General features: G+C 37.2%; 1 protein-coding gene across 1 annotated transcript in view; it reads right to left on the bottom strand.

The window, feature by feature from the left end:
* Positions 1 to 4,628: 4,628 nt before the first annotated feature.
* The window catches only part of DYNC1LI1 (dynein cytoplasmic 1 light intermediate chain 1), a 52,130-nt gene continuing 36,688 nt past the window's right edge, over positions 4,629 to 20,070 (bottom strand). The window contains exons 5-13 of the mRNA XM_007125247.3: positions 18,270 to 18,439; positions 15,425 to 15,518; positions 11,961 to 12,096; positions 11,262 to 11,373; positions 9,473 to 9,532; positions 9,302 to 9,346; positions 8,518 to 8,638; positions 7,422 to 7,577; positions 4,629 to 5,596 (exon numbers count right to left, since the gene is read on the bottom strand). Coding sequence (XP_007125309.1) covers positions 5,484 to 5,596; positions 7,422 to 7,577; positions 8,518 to 8,638; positions 9,302 to 9,346; positions 9,473 to 9,532; positions 11,262 to 11,373; positions 11,961 to 12,096; positions 15,425 to 15,518; positions 18,270 to 18,439 — 1,007 coding nt within the window. The 3' untranslated portion in view covers positions 4,629 to 5,483. The remainder of the gene's footprint in view (positions 5,597 to 7,421; positions 7,578 to 8,517; positions 8,639 to 9,301; positions 9,347 to 9,472; positions 9,533 to 11,261; positions 11,374 to 11,960; positions 12,097 to 15,424; positions 15,519 to 18,269; positions 18,440 to 20,070) is intronic.

Raw genomic sequence — 20,070 nt, 5'->3', positions numbered from 1 at the left:
CCCTCAAAAGAAACCCTATACCTATTAGCAGTCACTCCTCATTGCCCTCTCCTCTTGCAACCACTAATTTACTTTATGTCTCAAAGCAATTGCCTATTCTGGACATTCCATATAAATGGAATCATACATTCTGACTTTTTTGACTGGCTTCTTTCACTTAACATGCTTTCAAAGTACATCCATGTTGTAGCATGTATCAATACTTCATTCCTTTTTCTTTTTGGCCACGCCATGTGGCTTGCAGGATCCTAGTTCTCTTGGCAGTGAAGCACAGAGTCCTAACCACTAGACCACCAGGGAACTCCCATTCCCTTTTATAGCTGAAAAATATTCCATTGTATGGATACGTCACATTCCGTTTACCCATTTGTCTGCTGATGGATGTTTCGTTTGTTTCCACCTTTTAGCTATTATACATAATGCTGCTATAAACATTTGTATACAAGTTTCTGTGAGGACATATGTTCTCATTTCTGTTGAGTATATATCCAGGAATGGAAATGCTAGGTCATGTGGTAACTATATGTTTAACCATACTGTTTTCCAAAGTGGTTGCACCATTTTACATTCCCACCAGCAATGTACAGGAGTTCTAATTTCTTCACATCTTCACCAACACTTTTTATTTCAGCTGTGAAGTGGTATCTCACTGTGGCTTTGACTTGCATTTTGCCAATTACTAATGATATCAAGCAACTTTTCATGTGCTTGTCATTTGTATATCTTCTCTGAAGAAATATCTATTCAAATATTTTGTCCATTTCAACATTGGGCTGTCTTCCTATTGAGTTTTAAGAGTTCTTATATATTCTGAATACTATGCTCTTATCAGATATATAATTTGCAAATATTTTCTCCCAGGAATGGGGCCTCTTATAACTTTGGAAAAACTCTGGCTAAACATTTAACACCTGCTAATGCTGAATATACACATAACCTATGAATCCAGCAATCCATGTCTACATATACACCCAACAGAGGAGAACATGTTTTCCACAAGACACATTCAAGACTGTTCATAACAACACAATTCATAACAGCAACTGGAAAACTGAAACCACCCAAACATCTTGTGGTAGGTTGACTATTGGCCCCCCAAGGATGTCCACATCTTAATCCCTGGAACCTGTGAATGCTACCTTACTTGGCAAACGGACTCTGCAGGTGTGATTACAATTTTGAGGGGGAAATTAGACTTGGGGATTCTGGTCCACCAAGTAAGGAGTTTGGAAGTCATCTCTCCATCCTAACAAGTAAAAAGCTGAACAAACTGAAAAATCAACAATTCTTCTTAGATCTGTCAGAGAAGTGAGGTCACAGGGCCAACTGCAGTCCTCCATATTGGAGAGGCAAGCAGGTGGACACAGAGAACCACAACTTACTGAAGCAGAAACTTCCAAGCAGAAACCTCTAAGGGCGACAGTGCTGGGGTAAGAAAGCTGGAACTGTAATTGACAAATTGCTGGAGGCTCAGAGTGGACAAGTCTGTGAGTTAAAAAACCCCAGTTAGAAGGGGATCCCCACTGCTTTGTGAGTTTTACCTCCTGGAGCCCTACCAGGGTCTCAAAGGGAAAATCAGAGAAAAATCCCCTGGTGCTTCAGGTAGGGGAAGGAAGAAAGTAACCGTTTTGAAATAAGTCAGAGTATTCTGTTATTAACAAGGCCTGCCCTCAAGAGAAGCCATTTTATCAGAGCCTCCTTAATTGGGGTTTATCAGAGCCTAAACAACCTGGTAGAAGGGAAATACCCAACTCCAGCTCCCTCTAGCCATCCTGTCCCACCTATGATGTGTAAGGGGGGAGGGGGGACAGAGAAGCACTTATGAAGTTCACAGCCCAGGGACACAGGTTCACTGAGACCTAATCATAGGACTACAGAATGCCTCCCCTCCCCCACACCTCACCACCACAGTGCTAAAAGGTCTATTCACTGGAGTTCCTTTTACCTAGTACATCATGTCCAGCTATCAACAGAAAGTTACAAGGCATAAGTAAAAGGCAAAAAAAACAGTTTGAAGAGACAGAGCAAGCATCAGATTCAGACACGGCAGAGATGTTGGAATTATCAGACAATGAATTTAAAACAACTCTGATTAATATGTTAAGGGCTTTAACAGAAAAAGTAGATAACACACCAAAACAGATAGCTAATGTAAGCAGAGAGATGGAAATTCTAAGAAATAATTCTTTTTTAAAGGTAGAGATTTAAAAAAAAACTAACATATGATGAATGCTTTCCATGGGCTCATTAGTTGATTAGACATGGCTAAGGAAAGCATCTCTGAGCTGGAGGACCTGTCAACAGAAACTTCCAAAACTAAGAAGCAAAGAGAAAAAAGACTGGGGAAGAAAAAGAGGGAACAGAATACCCAACAACTGTGAGACAACTAGAAAAGATGTAACATATACGTGAAAATGCCAAGAGAAGACAGAAAATGACAGGAAAAGTATGTGAAGCAATAATGACGGAGAATTTCCCCCAAGTTAATGTCAGATACTAAACCACAGATCCAGGAAGTTCAGAGAACACTAAGAAGGATAACCACCCCCCCAAAAAAACTACACCTAGGCATATCATATTCAAACTGCATAAAATCAAAGACTTAAAAAATCTTAAAAGAAGCCAAAGGGAAAAAACACCTATGGAGGAGCAAAGGTTAAGAATAACATCCAATTTCTTCATGCAAGCAAGAAGTGTGACGTGCTGAGGGAGCTTATACTGGATTACTCACGTGGGCCAAAGTTTAATCCCATGGATCCTGATACGCGGGAAGCAGCAGGGTCAGAGAAGCAATGTGATGGAAGCAGAGAGTAGAAGATGCTATGCTGTTGGCTTTGAAGATGGAGAGGGGGCCAGGAACCAAGGAATTCAGGCAGCCTCTAGAAGCTGGAAAGGAAGGAAACAGATGCTCCCTGGAGCCTCCAAAAGAAACCAGCCCTGCTGACAGTTTAATTTAACCTAGTACAGCTGATTTTGGACTTCTGACCTCGAGAATGGTATGATAATAAACCTGTATTAAGCCACTAAAATTTGGTAAATTGTTACAGCAGCAATAGGAAACTAATATACACCCATCAATAGCATACTGCAAAAATTACAGTGTATTTGCACAATGAAATACTATGGTGCAATGAGAATGGATAACTACTGCTATAGGCAACAAAATGGAGGAACCACAGAATACTAAGAAGCCTGACACAAAAGAATATAAATGTAAGATTCCATTTATATAAAGCTTAAAAGTAAGTAAAACTTATCTACAGCTTTGGAAGAAAGGGCAGTAGTTACTTGGTGGGTGGGAGGACTGACAAGGGACACAAGGGAAGCACCTGGGGTGCAAATAACGCTGTCTTTCTTGATCCTGGTGCTGGTTATATGTGGTCACTTTGTGATATTTCAAACCATACACCTGTAACTTGTACACTTTTCTGTACTGTATACTTCAATAAAAAGTGGTAAAAAAACAAACAAAAAGGATTAAGTAGTTCAAAAACAAATTTCCTTGCAAAAATAGGGACAAAAATAGGTTTAAACGCAGTAAACACAAGATTTTTGATTAGTTAAAACTGAATCCCATATAAAGTGAACAATGACAATTACTTCAGGTAACAATGTAATTCTGAGGATTTTCTAGTACATCTCCAATGTCACACAGAAAAAAAAACATGAGTTGGTCTAGACATGCAAACACAGCAGACATACCAAAGTATACCATAATGCACAGTCTGCAATTCTCTTCATTAGTTTCACTTACTTCATCAAGTACTACTAGTTTAGAAAAACTGGTCTTTACAACACCAGGACTGCAGAACCCCTTCCGGACTGAAGATTTTATCAATGGCATTTTTCATCTCATATTTTATTAAACAAAATGTTTTTGCAAATTAATTTTTCCATGCCCACAAACATCCTAAGTTTTTCCCACACTGAAACAAATTATAACCCTCTCATATATTTTTAGTATTTACATTCAACCATTAGGAGCCAAATACTATTATAAAACCAAACAGATTTTAAACTTCTAATGAAAGAATTATGTTTGATAGTAGAGGTACTGTCCTCAAATATTTTGTTGAAAAAAAAAATCTTTGGAATATGTATTTTAAAGTTATAACAAAGACCAATGTAAAGGGTAGTAACCTTTGTCCCCCAATTATCTGAAATTACACAACAGGTCAAATGTACATGTGTTCTTTAGTTGAACTTCAGTAGGAAAATCAAACTGTTCTCATGAAGGTTCCAAAACAAGCACTGAAATCTGAGTATAGAAAAGGTGGAACTATTACCAGGTGATCTCACCTGTAAGGGAGTAGCTATGTTTCAGTGCACTTGCCAAACATTTAAAACAGCTCCTGTCCATTAAATAATGATAAAAGGCTCTATTTTTTTCTACTAGGAATGCTGATGTAAGATTCTGTAGTTCAAGACATGCTGATGGGGAAGATGTACTGATCAAGGTAAATTCCTTTGACAAGGCAGTGAATCTCATGTACTCGTCTCTTAGAAAGAAGATCAGAAAGCTTAATAATCCTAATAAGTCAAACACTTTAAAATACTAACAAATCTTATTCATTATATGATAAATACAAATTTAAATATAAGAGAATGCCAAGTTATTTGAACCTGAATGCAGAGAATAAATACTTTATTAACTGATTACAGTTGAAAGTCACAAACAAAAAAGGGGTATATTAAGGCAGAGCCATATATATATATATCAATAGATATATAGATATATATATAGATATATATATATATGTAATATATATATATAGACAAATCCAAAGACTGTTACCTCTTTACATTTTAGCAACCTCTGCATTTTTCTTTTACACATTTAGGCAGTGTGCTTTCTTTTCTTCTCAGTTAAAGAAACAAATCTTGACCAATATTTCTAAATCATATTTTGATGACAACTTACAGGATCATGGATTGAGACAATGACTAGTGTATCAAATGCTATCTGATCGTTTTCTCAGCATATTCCATGTGTGGTGGTATATTTACGTTGGTGTGGAAAATCTGACAACTGATCATTTCTTTTCCAGCAAAACTAACACATAATTTTTTTTTAATGATTTTTTAATAGTCTTAACTAAAATAAGCTTGGACTTCCTTCCAAGTAAGTCGAATGCCCAAAGCATATTATTTTCTGCCCTTCTCAAACCCTCCTATATGTTTTAAGTAGCCTTTAGAATATGATCACATGGCTGTATTTCAGATCTATAAATTTGAGTTTTTCAGAATCCAAAATTACTTCCTTATGCAAAGTGGCAATGCAAATAGCAATCCTACATAGTGTAGAATAATTTTTCTTCTGTATACTTCCCTTTTATAAAATGGGCAACCACATACACAAAAAAGACATGAATTTAGTCCATCTGAAAAAGCACTCCAGCTCCCTAATTCCACTTTTGAAGGAGAAGGCAGAGGCAAGTTTACATTATCCCAGAAAACTGAATAAATGGCTTTATTTGGTATCTTCAAGAAGCTTCTCCTTCCGTAGGAGATGCGGTTGTCGTAGGAGAAGCTGTAACTGGTTTTCGTGCAATTCTGTCTAGTTCCGCGTGAACATCTGACAGGACAGGCTTCTGGCCTATTTAAAGGAAAAGAAACCAAGATTTAGACATAAGTCAAAATATCCTTAACACCAATGTGTCTTCATTTAACAATTGCCAACAGTTTCATTAACTTTATCTAAAAGACAGTTATATAAACATCCTTAATTTAAAAATAAATTCCCTTTTTTTTTTTTTTCTTTTTTGGCCTCACCACACAACATGCAGGATCTTAATTCCCTGACCAGGAAGCGAACCTGCACCCCCTGCAGTGGAAGCACAAAGTCTTAACCACTGGACCGCCAGGGAAGCCCCTAAATTCCCTCATTTTAAATTGTGGGGTCTGTTATCAAATAGAAGTAAAACTAGCACCTACCATTTAATCTCATAAAAGTATACTTTTTTAAAGGCATAGAACAATAAGAACAGTAAAAGAGAAAAATAGCAACAAAATTTCGGAATCTGGAAAGATGAGTGAGTGGTAATTAAATCAGCAGTACTGAGAAAGGTAATCTTCTACGCTGAGAGTGCGAGAAGCCAGAAAATAATTCAATTTATACCCAGAAACCTGTAAAATGTTCAAAAATGGTAGCTGCAGGTACTTGTGAAAAAGGTGGCAAGAAGGTGTGATTAAAAAAGGAGAATGGATTAAAAAGTCTGCTTGAAGAGCAAAAGGAAAAGACTTCATCAAAATTCAAAACTTTTGTGCTTCATAGAACACTCAAGAAAGTGCAGGGATAACCAACACAAGGGGAGAAAACATTTGCAAATTCTATATCTGATAAGGGTCTAGTAAAGAGAATATATAAAAAACACTTAGAACTCAACAATAAGAGAAATAACCCGATTTTAAAATGGGCAAAGGATTTGAATAGACATTTCACCAAAGAAGATATACAAATGGTTATTAAACTCATGAAAAGATTCTTAACATAATTAGCTATCAGGGAAATGAAAATCAAAACCACAATGAGATACAACTTCACAGCCAAAACGATGGCTCTAACCAAAAAGATGGACAAGTGGTGATCATTTTGTAATGTATAAAAATATCAAATCACTATGTTGTACCCCTGAAACTAATATAATATTGTAAATCAATTATATTTCAATTAAAACACACACACACACACACAAATAGAGAGACATTTTGGACTTGGTTAAGCAAAACCGAAAAAAATAAAATAAAACAACTAAAACACAAAGATGAACAATAATAACTGTTGGAAGGGATGGAGAAAAACTGGGGCCCTCATAAACTGCTGGTGGGAACGTAGAATGGTATAGCATTTTGGAAAACACTTTGGCAGTTCTTTAAAAATTTAAACATAGAGTTACCACATGACCCAGCAATTCCACTCCTAGATATATACCCAAGAGAAATGAAAACATATGTCCATCAACTGATAAATGGATAAATAAAATATGTATGCATATCCATACAATGGAATTTTTTCAGCAGTAAAAAAACACAAAATATTGACACATATGCTACAACATGGGTGAACCTCGGAAACATTATTTTAAAGAAGGCATGTACTATATGACTCCATTTATATGAAATCTCCAGATAGGCAAATACAAAGAGACAGAAAACATTGTTTGTTGCCTAGGAGGACTGCAGGGGAGGGAAGGATAACTGCTAATAGGCTGGATGTTAGGCAAGGATAACTGCTTATAGGTTGGATGTTTCTTTTTAGGGAGAAGAAAATGTTCTAAAATTAGATTATGGTAATGGTTTACCTAAGTCTGTAAATATACTAAAACTTTGAATTGTACACTTTAAATGAGCAAAGTTCATGGTATGTAAATTATATCTCAATAAAGCTGTTTAAAAAAAAAAAAAGCTCCAGGTAACTATACCTGACTTTTTGGCAGATGGTGGTAAACCACTGCTTCCACCTCCAGCCCCACCTCCAGGGCTACCACCACCAACACCAGGGCCTCCTGGGGAACCAGTCTTTTTACTCAGCAAACTATTGAAGAAATTTGCCAGGACACCTTCACTTGTAGCTCCAGCTATAAAAAAAAAGATAAGATAAAAAACTTGTACTCAAAGCATTCAACTTTTCTATAAATTATTACTGTAGAATTATACACAGAAAATGTTCCAAATTCAAGTTTAATCTTTTGAGGCTGGGTAACTTCTCTAATCTACTCATATATAAAAAAAAATATGAGTGTTAAGAGCATAAGATAATTATTAAAAAATTAGAGTGTTATTTTTAAAAGGCAAAAGGCATTTAAAACAGATTGTTAGATGCAAATATATCTCTATTTTGAAAGGCATTCTTCAAAAATATAACTGTTGAGAAATATTTGCTTCAAGTATTACAAAAAGTTACCCAATGCTATATGAAAACCAGTAGAAGTTCTAAGATATTAATGGGCAAAGGATAGCAATAAACAATTCACAGAAGAAAAATACAAACAGAAAGGAAATACTAGGGGGAAAAGCTCTTATTCGTTAGTACTTAAGAGAATGCTAATTAGGTTGTGGGCAAACTGCAACACTCAATGTTGATGACATGTAAATGGAATAATCCATTTGAGAAACATCACCAAAAGGCATAAAAAGGTACAAACTCTCACCTACTAATCACACTTACAGCAATCATTCCTATAGAAATAACTATAATGCATATAGTTTTTTCCTTTATGTTAACTGCAGATAACCCATTATAGGAAAAACATGAATTTCTTCAATGACCTACCATAGCAGAATGATTAAATATAACACAAAGCTTTCATAAAGCTCACAGCACAGAGATGATATGTTAAGACTACACCGTAAAATGGTTCACGGTCTGATTAACTATGAGATTGTACTGACAGACACAAAGATTAGAAGCTATTGAATAAAAATGAAAATAGCTAAAGCAAAAGGTGGAATGACTCTAGGTAGATTTTTATTGTTAAATGTATTGTGTTGCTTTCTCTAAGAAAGAGAGAAATGTACCTTTCATGTTTGGATCAATTTTTTTTGACCCAGCAGGGATGGGTGACACACTGGCAACATTGGACGACACAGATCTGTTTGCTGTTCGAGGGGAGCCTCCTGGGACTCTTGGCGAGGCATCCTAAGTAAAAATAGGAAAGCCATAATTACACAACCCTGAAACTTTCAACTTCACAGAAGTTATCACAAAAAGAAACTACTTTGCAACTGTCCCCCGTATCTTCTACGGGTCCCTTTACGCTGCAAGCCCTGGGTAGAAGTGTTTAGCAATTGTGTCCTCATTATTAGAATACCAGAGACGCTTTGCATTTTAGAATACTAACTTTCCCTTCAACGGAAAAAGAAGAACATATTGAATATGAGGTGTGGTTACAAGTATAAGCTTGGGAGTCAGATCTGGACTCCAATCTGGACTTGCATCCCATCCCACCAGCTGTATAATCTCAGGCAAGCCATGATGTCCTCCAAAGCCTCCATTTCCCTACCAGCAAAATGGGGGCCCTGCCTCATCTGGCTGTTGTGAGGATTCATAAAATAGCACATATAAGTGGTTTGGCACAGTAACTCATGTGGGACAAATGTTGCAAAATACATATTTATGATTTCAATATTCTAAACAGGAGTGAAGTTTTATCTTTTAAAATCTCACAAATTCCAGGAGAATCCTTAATTCAAGTTTATATCAAAGCATACCCTTTTGAGACAGGTATATAATTAAGAAAAAAAAGAACTAAAACAATATGCACTGCATTTTAATAATTTTGTCAAAATCTGTAATACTGACCACAGGCCTTCCAGCTGCAGTTGGTGGTTGCTTTGCTAAAAGGGACTGAAAAACACACAAAAACTCTAGGTTAGATATTCAGGCATGTATTGCTGTATTTTTAAAGAAAATATGTACAAGAATAGTTTAACCGCTTATCATACTAAGTCTGTTTCTGATGTAATTTCATACCTGTAGCTTCATAAGAAACACTTGGTCATCTTCTGCCACAATTTCCTTCTCATGCACAAACTGAAATGAGCAACGCATAAATGAGCAAGTCTCATATATTATGTTAATGTCATTCATAACTTACTCTCTAGATTAGATTTTTTTTAAAAACACCAAGAATATGAACATTACCTAAACCATATTTACATGGGTGAGCTGCCCTCCCCAAGGCCCTACAGCAGAGTTGTCCAATACCTATCTGCAATAATATAAATGTCCTATATCTGTGCTGTGCAATACATTAGCCTGTGGCTACTGAGCAGCTGAAATGTGGCTACTGTAATTGAGAAACTGAATTTTTAATTTTATTTAGTTGTACTTAATTTATATTTAAAAGCCTTATGTGACTAGTAGCTACTGTATTGGACAGCACAACCTGAGAGCCATAGGCATATCAGTCATGCTTATAAAATCTGCTAAGCAACAGTTAGGTGTTTTAAAAGGGCCAATAATATCCCAGCTGAGTAAAAATCAACTTGTCCCTGGTTTCCCTGAAACAAAAACATAATGCCTCTTCTACCTGCTGAATAATTAGAAAAAAAGGAGCTGCAAATGTCTCCCGCTCCTCCTATTTCTGTACAAGGCACGCCATAGTCTATTTTCCACCCAGTAGCCAGAGCGATCCTTTGAAAGGTTAGGTCAGATTATATCACTCCTCTGCTCAAACTCGCCCCCCCACCCCCATCACTTTCCATACCACTCAGCATGAAATCCAAAGTCCTGACTGCGGCCTAATGATGAGGCCTTTCTCTCCTACCACTCTGGCCCTCTGGGGCCCTTTTCCAGCCTCTCTGGCCCCCTCACACACTCCTGCCTCAGGACATGTGCACTTCCTGTTCCTTGTGCCTTCAACATTCTCCCCTCTCATCAGAGACATGCCCTCATCATTCCTAAAACTGCAGCCCTCCCCACCTCTATCCTCTCACTCACCCTTCCCTCACTCGGCTTCATTTCCATAGCACTGATAACCACTTGAGAGGTGGAATATATACTGATTCACTACTGCATCACCCTCCTATTCAGCACCTAGTGCCTAAACAGTGGCTCAATAAATATTTGTGAAATGAATAAAAGACAACTTAAAGCACAATTTTGCTGGTAAAAGAGAGAATGGGAAAAATTGGGTTTTTTTTTTGATGTGTGCATTTCTTTTAACAGACATCCAAACCAAGTACCACACCAACTGATTTTTCATTTGACGTTACTTTTCTTATTTCTAACTGCTCAATGTAAATATTTGGGTTTTTAATTAAGAACTTTATTATATGTTAAATCAAAATTACTTTTTCCCGAAACATGTTCAAATTAAAAGTCAGTGAGAAGTACTACCTGCAAACACTCATTTTTATACAACTTTTCATAAGCATCTATACTCTCTAACCATAAAACACCATATACTGCTTAGCAAAATCAAGATATATAAAAGAAGAATACCTTCTGAAACGAGATTTAAGAATGACATGTAACAGTAAAGACTAAAATTAAATCTAGGAACCTGGCAGCCCCTGGACAGCTGTGGGCTAGTATGAATAACTAATGACCATGAAGATGCAAGATCTGCCTAGACAGACAGAAGCCAATACAATTATTCTAACAAGGTGTTCTTGGCTTTTGGTTGAGCTCTAGGTTGTAAAGTTCACAACTTGATAGAAAAGGACCCCCTTAACCTTTCTACCTACAATCTTAAAATTATGGACTTCCCCCTCAGTTTAAAAGCCTAAATATTGAGACTATACACTAAAACTGTTACCTTTCGGACAGGTGGTTTAGTTATGATGTCTTCAAAATTATCTTCTGCTTTTAACATTTGAAAATTTTCATGTAATATTCCTATCTTCTTATCATTATCCCACCCTGCTGGACTAGAAAGAAATGCACATGACAAATTCTCAAGCATTTATACAGTCATTCTTTCATTCAATCCATGATCATATTAAGGGGAATATTTTTATGAAGTTAAATTTGACCAATTATGGAAAATTAATCAGTTTTATTATAATGCTCAAGTTTACTAATTTCTACTTAAAATTATTATCAATCTTCCTGATTTTAAAACTGTCATTAGAGGTTTTTTGGGGAGAAGGTGGTAATTATTTTTACCTCCCAATTTATTCAGATAACTTTTCAAAGCATGTCTAGATTATACATTGGGTCCTTTATGTATCATAACCAATTAGAAAGCAGAAACATTGATATATGCACCCAATAGATAGTTTAGTTATAATAGCAAGCCTTTCAAAAGGGTTCAGGCCAGCAGCAAGACTAAAAGGCAAAGATAAATAAATCAAGGCAGGTTATAAATAAAACAATCTAGGAACAGATTCTCATCTACTCATCATGGAAAAGTCTACTGGTCTCACTTCAAATGAAAATAAGATGATGATGATGATGCACCATCGAACTGGAGCAACAACACATGATAAAACAATACATTTAAGAGTATACTTACATAAATACTGCATCTTTTTCCACAACAATAGCAGGAATCTTATAGGGAAATCCATAGAGTTTCTGAACAATGTATTTATATACTAAATCTATATTTTTGTTTTCTTTTACTGAAGTGTAAATAAGTGCTGCACCATCTGAATGAACACCGTTAAAGAAATTTTTGGACAAACTCCATCAACAGGTACCATAAAATTCTGTGTTCTCAGCTTAGCATTTATGCATATTAGTTTCAAAAATAATTTCCAAAGGTATAATTACATGGTAATCAAGACTTTCAAAACTATAAAATACTTATATACAGGCTAAAATGCAAATAAAACTATCTCTACATAACTGGTTTAACTTAGGAGGGCAAAAATCTCATTAGCCAAGAAAGTAAAGGTAAATTTAATAACTGACACCACTACTACCTCTACATTTAAAGCATATGAAGAGGCAATTTATTTTTGTTTTTAACCTTCCTAAATTTCATGAAGGAGGGATATTATTTATCAAAAACTGTTTTGCCTTTTCAACAAAAATGGTTTGCACTAGTGTCTCTTACAGTTTTTACTAGTCCAGGAATTAGGACTTTGGGGAGAAAGCTCAGGAGATCCACTGAACAGAGAAGATGAACCATCAAGAACCATCAGGAAGCTTTCAGGAACAATCCAAGGCAAAACTAGACTTCATGACCAAAACGCTAGCACTAGCCATTGGGTCTCAAGAGACATGGTGACTCAGGCCAAGAGGAAATGCTGAGAATGGTCTAACTTCTGAACTAGGATACTAGTATTTTCTAGGACACGAACCAAGGCTTATGAACCTTAAAATGGTATTGCTAAATACTACTGTCATAATACTTAATTTGGTAGAAACAAACATCATAATCTTAAATGCTTAATTGTGTGAACTTTTCATGAATGATCTTTCTCACGAGAGCCAATTTATAATTTGGAAGATTTACACAGCTGGAAATTTTTTTTTTTTTACATCTTTATTGGAGTATAATTGCTTTACAATGGTGTGCTAGTTTCTGCTTTATAACAAAGTGAATCAGCCATACATACACACATGTTCCCATATCTCTTCCCTCTTGCGTCTCCCTCCCTCACACCCTCCCTATCCCACCCCTCCAGGTGGTCAAAAAGCACTGAGCTGATCTCCCTGTGCTATGCGGCTGCTCCCCACTAGCTATCCACCCTACGTTTGGTAGTGTATATATGTCCATGCCACTCTCTCACTTTGCCACAGCTTACCCTTCCCCCTCCCCGTATCCTCAAGTCCATTCTCTAGTAGGTCTGTGTCTTTATTCCCGTCTTACCCCTAGGTTCTTCATGACATTTTTGTTTTCTTAGATTCCATATATATGTTAGCATACAGTATTTGTCTTTCTCTTTCTGACTTACTTCACTCTGTATGACAGACTCTATATGTCAATCCACCTTACTTCACTCAGTATGACAGACTCTAGGTCAATCCACCTCACTACAAATAACTCAATTTCGTTTCTTTTTATGGCTGAGTAATATTCCATTGTACATATGTGCCACATCTTCCTTATCCATTCATCCAATGATGGACACTTAGGTTGCTTCCATGTCCTGGCTATTGTCAATAGAGCTGCAATGAACATTTTGGTACATGACTCTTTTTGAATGATGGTTTTCTCAGGGTATATGCCCAGTAGTGGGATTGCTGGGTCATATGGTAGTTCTATTTGTAGTTTTTTAAGGAACCTCCATACTGTTCTCCATAGTGGCTGTACCAATTCACATTCCCACCATACACAGCTGGAAAATTTGCAATGCAATTGTAATTTTTTAATTCTTAAAATAAAGATGATTTTGAATTGTTGTCCTCACTGACACACACACACACACCCCTCTTTTTTTTTAAATTTATTTATTTATTTTTGGCTGTGTTGGGTCTTTGTTGTTGCATATGGGCTTTCTCTAGTTGCGGTGAGACGGGGGCTACTCTTCATCGCAGTTCACAGGCTTCTCATTGCAGTGGCCTCTCTTGTTGCAGAACATGGGCTCTAGGCGCATGGGCTTCAGTAGTTGTGGCTCACGGGCTCTAGAGCGCAGGCTCAGTAGTTGTGGCACATGGGCTTAGTTGCTCCGCGGCATGTGGGATCTTCCTGGACCAGGGCTCACACCCATGTCCCCTGCATTGGCAGGCGGGTTCTTAACCACTGCGCCACCAGGGCAGCCCCCCTCTCACTATCTTGAAGTGATTTCTTGTTTTGTATTCTTTTAAAATCAACCAGCTCTACTAAAGGTCTGTAATTATTGTAGTGGACAGTCTCCTTCCTGATTACATCTCTATATGTACATTTCCAAGTGTAGCTTTAAATAAATGTTTAAAGAGACTGTTTGTTCTCAAATTTTCTAATCTGCAAAGGTAACAAAAAAGGCTATCAATACCTACTTCAATTACTTCTACTTTTTGTTTTCTTTTGCAGATCAAATGCCCTTTAATTCAATCCAACTAACCATTATGTGACATGAGAAGAGAAAGTGCCATGGAGGACAAAGTACTGAAGGAAAAAGGGAAAAGGGAAACTCCCAGTGTCAAGTGATCTTATTCATTATTCAACAAGGCTCTTGCCAAGTGGTCCTTAAATTAAACGTCCACTAATGACGATGAAAAACTACAGATACTATAAACATGTGTACGTTACTTATTCCTGTCTTCTCCTACTATCTATCATTTCTTCACTTTTCAGACCCAAAAGCTTTGATTGGTGAATGCAACTGCAAAACATCTGATCCAAGGGGGCAAGTGAGAACACCTCTCTTCGGTGCTCTCAAGCTGTTTGAAGTTTTCAACAGGAAATTCTCTTAAAAGCACTCCCTCATTTTATCCTTTGTTTAGTTGTAAATGTTATTCACTGGCTCATATAATCCTTGCAACCTAGACTACACAAGATTCCTTATGCTAGGTTTTCTAACCTTGTGATCATTAGAATTACCCAGAAAGCTTTTTTAAAATTCAGCATAGGTTCTCCAGCCTCCCATTGGACTGTTCCAATTCAGTAAGTCTTAGATGGGCACAGCCAGATTTAAAAACCATTGCATTAGACTATAGTGGAGATAACATACTAAACAAATTAAAAACAAGAACACACAAACCCAAATATTGATCCTTCCCTACCACCCACCCCCAAGAAATGAATACCAGTTTTCAGCGAGAATGTTTTCAATGCCAACTCATTAGAATTTTCTACGTAAGTCTGATCATTATTTTTCTTAATCACAGTATTTTAAAAACAGCAAATCAAAGTTACATATTTCAATTCTTGCTTTTATATCTCAAAATACCTACATATAAATGATTTGGGAACTGAAATTTCCAACCAGAGGCAGGAGGAAAAAAGTTTATGGAATTTCTGAAGTCATCAATTTATTCCTTTACTTAAACAAACAAACAAGCAAACAGCTAAGGAACACTGCACCAATCAATGTATTAAAAGGATACACTGTAAACAAAACTTCCGGATATGAGACTGAATAAAATCGAAATGCTCATCTCTGTAGTCATGTTCTTTCTCCAACACACTAATGGCATCACACTAATGAGTTAAAATAATTTAAAAAACAATATTAACTTTAAATAATAATATAATGATTTAAACAGTTCAATGTTGGGTGAGGGAATATCACAAAACTACCACTCTGATACAGTGACTGATCAGTAGAACCTAGAATATTAATTACTCCTATATGTCTAGAGACTTTTAGTTGGAGTCTTAAGATTAATGAATACTTTTATTTCTTTAAAAAGCACTGATTTCTATGATCTATTGAATGTGATGAGAACACCAAAGAGAAAGTTTTAGTACATAAAGGAATAAAGAATAACAGGACAAGCTTATAATGGGCGGTCATACTTGCTAACTCAACAACTTATGTCCTAGAACAAAGTTTTTAAGATCTAACATCTATTCTAATTCTATAAAACACTGTATATCCAGGGAGTCTGCACCTCTCACTACTTCCCCTTTGTTCCTCTGCTTATTTGACAGCTCTTAATTGACCTTTATTTCTTTTCTGGTGCTTTTATTCACTCTCACTTCAATTTCACCAACAGCAAAAAAGAGGAATTACAGGCTATTTCTGAAATGTCACCTGTACAATCAATGAAACAATTCTAAATTCTGCTTGCTACAAAAAAAATGTTAGGAAAAAAATTAAGGCATGTTCAAACATCATGATATCCAAATAACTTCATCAAAACTTTTGTGAATTGAAGGTTATGAAATCTAAAAATAGGGCTCCCCTGGTGGCGCAGTGGTTGAGAATCCGCCTGCCGATGCAGGGGACACGGGTTCGTGCCCCGGTCTGGGAGGATCCCACATGCTGCGGAGCGGCTGGGCCCGTGAGCCATGGCCACTGAGCCTGCGCGTCCGGAGCCTGTGCTCCACAACGGGAGAGGCCGCAGCAGTGAGAGGCCCACGTACCACACACACACACACAAAAAACCCGCACACACAAAAAAAACCAAAAACAAACAAACAAAAAATCTAAAAATAAACAATGCCCATCATACCTAATATTACTTTGGGGTCAAATTTGATGTCATTTTTTTAATATGTAATTTTTTATTATGCAGATATACAACATAGAACAGTCTCCTTATATAAACATGATATAGCATACTGTCCATGTTATAGAACACTGAGAGTAATTATTTCAAATTATTAAAGATACTTATAATTATTATACTGTTGACTTATGACATTTTTGGTGAAGCATGATAGTTTAGTAAAAACATTTTTAACTGAAATATGAGGATCTGGCAAGAAACCTAGTCTCTCTGAGTCTCAATTTCAAGCGTCTTTAAACTGAGTTGAACCACCATTCTTCATCTATCCTGAGACACACATTCCCCCATCCCCCCACACACTTTAAAAGCTCTTAAACTGAAGCAGAACTGACGGTGTCTTCGATTCTGTGAAATACTGTAGATGATCTCTTTTGGCTTGAAAATTTTATGAATCTATGACTCATCTGATACTGATTCGGGTCCCCTTAAAGCTTGACATTTTTTCTTTGGAAAATAAAGAGCTTTTTATAAGGCAAGTTGTGTTGTAAAAACAGGAAAATATCTGCCAATAAACAGCTCTTTGCCAAACAAAATAAAACCCAAACAAACCGCAGAAAAAAGGATTCTATTGTAAGAGTTTAAGCACAGTTTTATGCAAAAATATATAACAATTAACTACACCTGAATCACCATTTGAAAAGCAGACAATAGACTCTGACTTAATTATTTTAAATGCTACCCCCACAATCCTTTGTTATTGATAATTTTTGTAGTGTTTAAAGTAAAACTTAAGCTATATTTAAATTTTTTTATCATTTTTATTCCAAAGGTGAATAAATTCCACACCCTCCTTCATTTAGATGTGCAAATTTTACATTACAAAAAACATAATAATTTTAGATCTCAAAAGCGTTTATATGTTCTGTAATTACCTTAACTATTCCATGGCTTACACAGTAAAGACATACTACTTAGGACCAAATGGGGAGAAGATGAACTATAAGTTATTTTTTAAAGGAAATTTGATTGTATTATAAAGTGTATACAGTGACAGAACTAAATTAACAATTTTTATAGTAGTAATCCTACCAGAATCTGTTTTTTTTTTTTTTTTTGCGGTACGCGGGCCTCTCACTGTTGTGGCCTCTCCCGTTGCAGAGCACAGGCTCCGGATGCGCAGACTCAGCGGCCATGGCTCACGGGCCCAGCCGCTCCGCGGCATGTGGGATCTTCCCAGATCGGGGCACGAACCCGTTTCCCCTGCATCAGCAGGCGGACTCTCAACCACTGCGCCACCAGGGAAGCCCCAGAATCTCTTAAATAAAAGGCTTTGATAACTGCATATCAACTTTACATAATGAGTATTGATATATCTTTAAAATTAAGTCTATTTTAAGTACATTTTCTAATATCAAGATATTAGTATATAAAACTTACTGTGGAAAAATATTTTATTTTATAGTTGATAGTTATCATCTTACCTGTAACTATCTCTACTAAACTGACTATACAATTTGAAGTCTAACTGGAAGAAGGAAAATGAAATTTGATCACAAATTTTAGAATATCTGAAGTAACATTTTCTTTCAAAGAAAACTATGATTAAGTTCTCAAAACAAACGTGAATATCATTCAATATTTTAAACTATTATATCTACTTATTAAGAAAAGTTACCTAGGAAAACTAATGTGTCAACTCCAAAAGGAGCCTAGAAAATAAAACAGTTGTTCATCCTTGGTTAGTATCAGTAGTAGAATCTGTAGGAAGCAAACTAACCTTTGCGCAAACTACTAGTACTGGAATGCCCAAGTTCTGTGTAAGTGTATCTGCACCCAGAGGTAAAACCACACTGTCGTCTTTGTCTTCCTGTGATGCGGTATTTCTTCTCTGAGGAGAAGCTGGGAAATCTTCTCCTGGCTCTACATATTCTTGAAAGTCTCTAATCACTGAAAATCAAAGTAAATAATTTAATACACAGTTTAGAAATGGCTTTTTATTTCAGCAGGTAGCTTTTCTGCCGTCTAAATACATATTTTACTAGAGTTCACACTTAGCCTTGTGTAAGAAACAAAAAGGTTTTGAGAAATCCATTTCAAAGACAGTACAGAAACTCTGGACCCACAATAATTATCAGGAGGCAGAATAAAACACTGAGTGGCTCCAAAGAGTGGGGTTCAATGCAGGCCTGGTTCAATCTGTGCAAATTACTGTGGGCAAGTCACAATTGAGCTTTGTCCCTCTACCCTCTCTAATGCACAAACAGCACTGAAAGGATAAAAGAAAAAATAAATATGAGGGGGGGAAGGTTTCCACAATCTAAAAGACAGTTCCAGATGGCTTTCTAATATTAACTTCCTTTCTCTAAACCCTTTATTCAGGTCTCCTCCTCTTTACCTAGGTGCAATCTTGAGCCATGTTTATCCTATAACCCCCATAAAAACTAGGGAGATATTACCAATACTAATAAGTTTTTAGAACTCGTTTGCAAAATTGTCAAAACCTTCACTTAAAAAAAGTTAATGTGGGAGAGGAACCAAGACGGCGGAGTAGAAGGATGTGCTCTCACTCCCTCTTGCAAGAAGACCAGAATCACAACTAGCTGCTGGACAATCATCAACAGGAAGACACTGGAACTCACCAAAAAAGATACCCCACGTCCAAAGACAAAGGAGAAGCCACAATGAGACGGTAGGAGGGGTGCAATCACAGTAAAACCAAATCCCATAACTGCTCGGTGGGTGACTCACTGACTGGAGAACACTTATACCACAGAAGGCCACCCACTGGAGTGAAGGTTCTGAGCCCCACGTCAGGCTTCCCAACCTGGGGGTCCGGCAACGGGAGGAGGAATTCCTAGAGAATCAGACTTTGTAGCCTAGTGGGAACTGATGGCAGGACTTCGACAGGACTGGGGGAAACAGAGACTCCACTCTTGGAGGGCACACACAAAGTAGTGTGCGCATTGGGACCCAGGGGAAGGAGCAGTGACCCGAGGGGAGAATGAACCACCCCTACCTGCTAGTGTTGGAGGGTCTCCTGCAGAGGTGGGGGGTGGCTGTGGCTCACCGTGGGGACAAGGACACTGGCAGCAGAAGTTCTGGGAAGTACTCCTTGGCGTGAGCCCTCCCAGAGTCTGGCATTAGCCCCACCAAAGAGCCCAGGTAGGCTCCAGTGTTCAGCTGCCTCGGGCCAAACAGCCAACAGGGAGGGAACCCAGTCCCACCCATCAACAGTCAAGCAGATTAAAGTTTTACTGAGCTCTGCCCACCAGAGCAACAGTCAGCTCTACCCAACAACAGTCCCTCCCATCAAGCCTCTTAGATAGCCTCATCCACCAGAAGACAGACAGCAGAAGTAAGAAGAACTACAATCCTGCAGCCTGTGGAACAAAAGCCACATTCACAGAAAGATAGACAAGATGAAAAGGCAGAGGGCTATGTACCAGATGAAGGAACAAGATAAAACCCCAGAAAAACAACTAAATGAAGTGGAGATAGGCAACCTTCCAGAAAAAGAATTCAGAATAATGATAGTGAAGATGATCCAGGACCTCGGAAAAAGAATGGAGGCAAAGATC

The sequence above is a fragment of the Physeter macrocephalus genome, chromosome 18 (assembly GCF_002837175.3).
Source record: "Physeter macrocephalus isolate SW-GA chromosome 18, ASM283717v5, whole genome shotgun sequence".
Classification (NCBI taxonomy): Eukaryota; Metazoa; Chordata; class Mammalia; order Artiodactyla; family Physeteridae; genus Physeter; species Physeter macrocephalus.
This window is presented reverse-complemented; position numbering and strand designations above follow the sequence as displayed.